General features: G+C 35.0%; 1 protein-coding gene across 1 annotated transcript in view; it reads left to right on the top strand.

Moving 5' to 3' along the window:
- Positions 1 to 559: 559 nt before the first annotated feature.
- POT1 (protection of telomeres 1) overlaps positions 560 to 7,499 on the top strand; it is a gene marked incomplete at its 5' end in the record, with an annotated part of 12,811 nt that continues 5,871 nt past the window's right edge. Inside the window, 3 exons of the mRNA XM_010023587.1 lie at positions 560 to 596; positions 2,099 to 2,298; positions 5,093 to 5,228. Coding sequence (XP_010021889.1) covers positions 560 to 596; positions 2,099 to 2,298; positions 5,093 to 5,228 — 373 coding nt within the window. The remainder of the gene's footprint in view (positions 597 to 2,098; positions 2,299 to 5,092; positions 5,229 to 7,499) is intronic.

The following is a 7,499-nucleotide window of genomic DNA, read 5'->3' on the forward strand; positions in this document are numbered from 1 at the left end:
CACCGATCCCTGAGGGACACCACTCGTTATGATACACGCGTTATTATACAGTCCTATTCATGATCATCTGAATCCTGTGTCAAATTTTTTTGCCTGACTTAGCCTAGCATCTGTCCCAAGCACAGTTAATTATTGTTACTGGTGAAACTAAAGTACTTCTTTCTTTAAAAGATGACACGTTAGCATTTTCCTAACCTTCTGAAATTTTTTGCTTAGTGAAAAAGTATTAAATACAAATATTACTGTGACAAGAAAATGCCCCTGCTATTCTTCTCTGACAGCTTTTGGATACTAAGTTGTATGCTTGCTGCTTTAACAATATTAGTCCTTGTCAGACGTTGTTATAACATTCTCTTGGTTGCTAATGTACAAGAAAGTGGTTCATCATGTTCACATCATACGAGTACATGGTCTTTATTACCAAGTATAAAAAGGAGAAAATTGCCAGCTCTCTCTTCCACTTCTGTTACTTTTTTGATATATTTGCCAACTCTGTAATAAGCAGATACAATTGACAAGATTTTTTTTGTTCCTTATGAACTTTATTCTTATCCCGTAGTGAAAATTAGTGGATTTGTACTGCAGCCTGGATTTGGGTAAGTTAAGAAGCCCGGGAAGGAAACATTTGGAGGCATAATTCTCTCCTACATGTTCTGCTGTGGCTGAAGTTGTTTAACGTTTTAGTGTATGCTTTATTAGTATGAACTAATGAAGTTCAATGCAAGTTTGATTCTTTAACACTTTGTGCAGTAAGATGCACGTAACACCTCTGGTATAAAATCCTTGAGAGACATATTCTTGATTTTTAGACTACGACTGGAAGTTTCTCTGTAAATAGCAAAACATCAGTATACTTGGATAGTTTTATTCATGTATTCGCATTAAAGAAGCTTCAACCCTCATGTGTAGCTTAGTTCAAACCCAATTCATTCCATTCCTGCCTCTGCAGGAAATCTACAGGCAGACTGTAGAGGCTGGAAGATTTTAATGGGTGTATCTAGAAAGATGACCTGTTATGTTAGGTCCATTGCTTTTGCATTTAAAATAGTAATCCAGGAACACAGGTGGAAAGAGTTCATGTGAACAGTACTGTGTTCATGAAATGAAAGTTCAGGTTCAGGAAGACCTCTTGTGTGCCAGTTCTATAGTCACAGCAGAAGAATTATCACCATCTGGTTTCAGAGGCAGGAATATTCTATTTGCTGGTGGAAGCAGCTGCTCTTGGGTTTGAAAGTGAAATTGTCAGAATAATCTGCAGGAGTTAATGGTGTGTTTTCTTTAATGCCACTCTGAAGCTTGGCACCTACTTTCTTTCAGTGTTTTGTGAAACAGCCCAGGCTGTTGCTTTTTTTTTTTTTCCCTTCATTGTCCTTTTTACCGTGGTTCATATTGCTGAAGCCCTGTCTTGCTTAGGAGAATACATTCTAAGGCATTTTTAATTTGTGTGCCAACTACTGGCTTTTTGCCTGTTGGTGGCAATGTTGGTAAAATTTAAATGACCTGCATTACTTCTCTGGGTGACAACTGGAAATGCACAAATGGTACATTCTAGCTGAATAGGAAAGAAACTGTGTGGTGGTGCGGAGTTGCAGATTTTCCCTTTACAGGACATATGTGAAGCTATTCTGCTCCTGTCCTTCTCCCCAACCCCCCAAATATGCAAAGTAAAATAGGCTAGAACACAGAACTTGAAATTATATGAGTTTACACAGTCTTTCCACTCTACTGAAATGGTGTGAAGTTGTGTGGCCCTTTTAATGTGGATTCAGGCCCAGTTGAAATTATGTAAAGCTTGTATAATTTTTTTTAATTCCATGGATGTACATACATGTGGATGAAGTCGCAAGGTTGCCTCTGCTCCTTAATCCTACAATTAGAATACTTAGCGTATTTATTAACACAGAAATTAATTCTCTTGTCATGATTTGCTATGCAACTCTAAATGTCTAAGCTGATACAAACCAGTTATTTTTCCTGTATATACTTTAACTCTTATGACTATATTTTAATATTTATTCAGAGCACTGTTGTCCTTGTTGCTAGATTGCCTAAGGAGAAGCTGTTAGAGTTTACTTACTCACTTTGGAAATTGTTTTAGGCAAGAAGTTCCACATGGAGATGAGCTGGGCTTGATTTTACAAGGCTCTGCCGTCCCAAACCCAGAATTACACAACACGTCCTGGTATGATTCTGTAATGTGGACTACACAAGACCAGAAACAAAGGAAAATAGCTATCCATTTTGTAAGGCATAAGGAAATGATTCAACAACCTCAAAATGCTTTGCTTATGATAGAAGGTAAGGCAAATTGCAAATACACCACTTCCTACAGCACAGTGTCCCCTCTGAGCACATATAAACTTAAGATATGTTGAAGGTGTATTCAGTGTAATTATACATGATCATAAAGGCATCTTCAAAGAAAAGAAAAACTCAGCTGGAACTTTAAGTTACTGTTGTGCAAACAGCAAAAAGTTATCTACGAAAATCTTGTAAGATCTACTTTATACCAATAAATTTACTATTGATTCTGCTAAAATTAACATCTCAATATGTTTTTTTTCTAGCTGTGCTTACTGATTTCTTAGTTCTGGTTTGACAACTGAGAGTCTTCTAAAAAAAAATAAATCTATTTTTAGTATTAATGTGGAAAAGTTTTTGGAAAGCTTCTGATAGTATAAGCCTAGAATTAACTTTGTCAGCCTCTGGATGTCAGTGTTGTTTCAGATTAATAGAGCTTCTTGCAGTGAGAGGTATTTTTGGTTTGGTTTTTGTAAGATTTCCTCAGGGGACAAAAATAGCTGCTGAATGTTAAACAAAGCAATTTACCAGTAATACTAATAAGGAATGTTTTGAATAGAAAACAATTGCATATAGTACCATTCTGAGTTTAAAACAAAGTCTTCAGTTGTGCTCAAGTGATGGTGTGAATAAGTCAGGTGGCCCTTTGTGTAAGGGTCAGTGACAAAACCCCTTCTGTTTTATAGTTGTTTTATAATCAACTACTTCTGGTAGTTGCTTTGTTTTTGACATGTTCAAAACTGGATTTTTGGTGGGGTTTATTTTTTTTTTTTCAATCTAACCTTATATTTGTGAAAGCAAAAGAAAAAGTAATCTATTTCTACTGTGAGTTCCTAAAATAACTGGGGGAAAAAAACACCCTATATACATAAAAAAAAATCTTGGTAAATCTTTTTTTCTGATATTAAAGTGCCAGCAGCTAAGTATGTGTTTATGTGGATTCATGTGCTTCATATTGGAGCTCAAGGAAAAGGCAGAATCAGTGTTTTCACACTTTTCCCAGAACACTGATCATGAAACTTGTTAAAGCTACATGCTTTTTAATTTTTATCTCTAAGATTTTGGAGGTGGAGATTTTGAAGTCCCCATAGAAATCTTCCCAGCACTTTTCCAGTTACAGACAACCTGCAAAGGCCAAACATATTATAACATTTATTAGACAAATATCATCTAAATTCTACTCATTTGTTAAACACAAGCAATTTGCTCTTCTACAACACAATACTCTATTCTTCCTCATAATCATTATGCTGAAGCAAGGACTTCTTTTTGAGTGTTTGGCGTCTTTTGGGTTGGAATCAAGGAAATAGTTGGGTAATGGACAGAATTTTATGTGACCCTCCACAGGGAGTGAGAGGAATCTATAACCATTGCTACAAATTTGTTGAAATGAAGAGTGAAATGTTACAGTTAATAAGATTAACACTCCTTGCATATCTTCATTATTTGTACATGAGATCACTGTGATTCATGTTAGTGTCAATCCTTGGCAATTTTCTGTGGTTTATGCCAGTCTCTTAGAAACCAGAATACATTTGCTTGATGTAACTTTGCATTACAGCAAATTTGAAATTCTAGAGACCTTTGAGCAATGTCAGTTAAAACTACCCTGAATTTTGTATGTTAATCCCTTGAATGAGTGTTCAAGTGTACATGAGAGACTTTATATGTGTCACTATACTTGGAGGACCTTTATTTTCTAACCTTTTGGGAAGCCATTTCAAATATCCATGCCTCTGTTTTCTTTAATTTCTTTTTTGTTTTGGTTTGGTTTGTTTTTTTGTTACTAGAAGTTAAGTTTATTGAAATTTCATGCTGTGCATTTTTCAGTCACCAATAATAATGCAATTTTGTTGATTTTATTTTCTTATTACCTCTGCAATATAAGTGACAAGTATATGTGATAAATATTTTACAATCCAGTGTCCTAATAATTTGTCATAAAGTCTTTGAAACATCTTATAGTTAGTAGTAAACAACAAAGTTGTAGAATGTATTTATTTTAAGTTTGCTGTCTTTTTTAGTTGTTGTTCATAAGCTGATTAAATCATACATTTTTATTGAACTGTGTTCAAATTATCATTCTCTATGTATTAAATTAATAAATTTAACCACATTTCTACTGAATTGGTGAAATGTCAAAAAGATTCTGCAATCGGTTCTGCAGTCCATACTATAGCGACAGAAGGCAAATTATCCTGTGATTTATAATAAATTTGAACCTTTTCCTGTCACTGGAACTGGAAAATCTTAGGATTCCAGCTGTTAATATGTTAAATTTCTTCTGTTTTCATAGCATGGCCCCAATTTAGTGGCACTCAAATTAGGATGAAGTTTGGTGTCTCTGCATTTCTCACCTCGTGTCAATTATGATATGGTTGAATAACTACTTTTTCATAAACTGGTAAATAAAAATTAATAGATTTTAGGAGCAAGTAGTCAGTTTGCTTTTTTTCCTCTCTAACTAAATTGCTAGTAAAATCATAGTAGAAAGTATATGAAGGTGATGCTAACTAAATACAACTTCATAGTTACAGTGATAGCTACAAGGAAGATATTAAGGCGTCTGCTCTTGTTAATGTCCATCTTTGATTCTTTATTGAGTTGGTTGTTGAGTAAAAGTGAGAAGGTAATGGATCAATTTCTCAGTTCTCAATAGTGGATCTCAGTTTTTATTGAAGGTCCTGAAATCAATATCTAATCAGACAAGAACTGCAAGTTGTTTGATTTATGCTTGATTTATTCTTGATTACAGGTTAAAAAAACCACTATGTTTTTCTGTTTTTGATAGGTGGAACATTAAAAGAAATCTGGAAGCTTACAAAAAGATTTAAATGTGTTATTCCTGTGAGATCCACAGAACATGATCTTGAATTATTAGATCTTTCAGCTCCCTTTCTTTTACAAGGGAACATGAAATATTATGGGTAGGTTAAAAGTATTTGTTGATATTTTACTAGTAGCAGTAATAGATAGATATCATTTTCTTCAGTAATTCAAAACATGTTGCTCAAGGGATAACTTACCTAAAGATTCTTTGGTGCAAAATACATAATGTGATCAGCAGTACTGACACCCGGGATGAAGTACAATACTACTACTTTGTTTCAAATGACTCAGCTGCAACTGGACTTTATCTTGCTCTGTAATTTTTATGCCTGTAATTACAGTGCCCCACATTCAGTCTTCCCTGTGGGATGGGGGTATGGCAGTATGCTACAGAGACGGAAATGCACATGTGAGCCTCTTTAGGTTGCAGAATTCCTAAATCTTCCACTTTTAGTCCAGATCTTCCATTTTCTGGCCAGAAAAAATACATTAAATACATTTTCTGATCTTACACATTAGACTAAAGTCAGAACATTCATTGCTTTAAAATTGTATGCTGGTGGTTTTTTGTACACACATAATATTTAAACAGAGACCCAGAAAATAATTTCAGGCTGTCAATCCACATCTTATTCTCTCTCATTCTTATTGTTGGGAAATCTTGGGTTTGGGAGGAAATTTTCAGGGAAGGATTTTTGGGGCCTATTGCAATAGGACGAGGGGTGCTGGTTTTAAACTAGAAGAGAGGAGATTCAGTCTGGACATGAGGAAGAAATTCTTTACCATGAGGGTGGTAAAATACTGGAACAGGTTGACCAGAGAGTTGGTGGATGCACCATATCTGGAGACATTCAAGGCCAGGCTGGGTGTAGTTCAGGGCAACCTGATCTAGTTGAAGATACCCCTGCTTATTGCAAGAGGGTTGGACTAGATGACCTTTGAACTCCCTTCTAACCCAGACCATTCTGTGATTCTATGATTTTGGACAGCTTTTCCTAACCATTCATGTGCTATTTATTGAGATCCACAACACTATGACGTGCCTTACCTATTTGTGGATATCAGTCACTGTAGAGACAGCTTCAGTGGGTTTCTGAATTCCACAGTTCCAAGGCTGTGGAATGTGGCACATGCATCTAGGTCCGGTATTGGAGTGATGCCATGCAATATGGTGTTTCTGCTCAATGAGAGCTAGCAGTAGTATGTTCTCCCATGCACAGCAGCATACATTTACCGTGATCAGAAATAACCAGTCTACTTCATGCAAGCTATTGAGTCCTCCCTCAGCAATCCTAGTAAGTTCAAGCAGAGCACAGAGTTGCATTACTTCAGTCCTGTAAGCAGTAGAAAAATTTCTGTGGAGGAATACTGCATGTTTCACATGAACCCTAAAGGTTCCCATAAGGGGCTGATAAAATGAATACAGGTAATTATTTCTCTTTGTCACATATTGTTTTGACCTTTTGAGGCATGGTCATTCACAGTTTTTTTTAAATAAAGACAATATATAGGTATTCCTACTAGGACTGATTCTTCACCAGTACAAACCATTTCCCCCTGCACTTTCATAATCCATGTATTTTCCCAGCTAAGCACAACTTGCCTTTAGATGTTCTTTGTTTAAATTGCTGTATTCTAAAAACCAATGCTCTATAAGATATTCCATGATTGTTTATAGGATATTTACAAAAGAGCCTCATGAGAATGGTGACAGTTCAGAGCTTTGTTCCACGTGCCTTTTTTTATCACTAGCATATACTTAGCAAAGTCTAAAAAAGATTCTGTATAGTGTAATGGAAAGCAAATTTATTTTTGCTATAGCAATGAGCTTGAACAAATGTTTAAATATTTATGTGTGTGCATACATGCATGTTTATTCGTATATAAATATAAAAATCATAAACACACTTGCATATAAAAAATTCACAGCTCAGTCACTTTATTGGAGTTTGGGTGGGTTTTGTAAAGAAAAAAGGTAACTACATTGAGCTTGGCTTTGTATCACTTGTGCTATATCACAGAACCAGTGCTGTTGATTTTTATGACACATTTTGCATGTTATTTTAAAAGGTAAAAAATGTCTATTTTGTTCTGACTGTAATATACTAATGCAGAGCTTAATTTGGAAAAAAAATAGTTGTTTGGTAATTTTATTTCTTGAGGCAAATGAGAACAATGTTAAATACAGTTCTGCAAAGTTTTTACACACTTGCAACATTTGCTGTCTCATGTAAAATTTATAATTATTGGTGTAAATACAAGTAATAAGAGACATTGTTTAATAAGTCATAGTTCATATTTTTTAACATATGTAAAGCCAAATTTCTCTTCTAACCCTGTTGTGTTTTTAGTGTGTACAAGTTCAGATT

The sequence above is a fragment of the Nestor notabilis genome, unplaced genomic scaffold (assembly GCF_000696875.1).
Source record: "Nestor notabilis isolate BGI_N333 unplaced genomic scaffold, ASM69687v1 scaffold13441, whole genome shotgun sequence".
NCBI lineage: Eukaryota > Metazoa > Chordata > Aves > Psittaciformes > Psittacidae > Nestor > Nestor notabilis.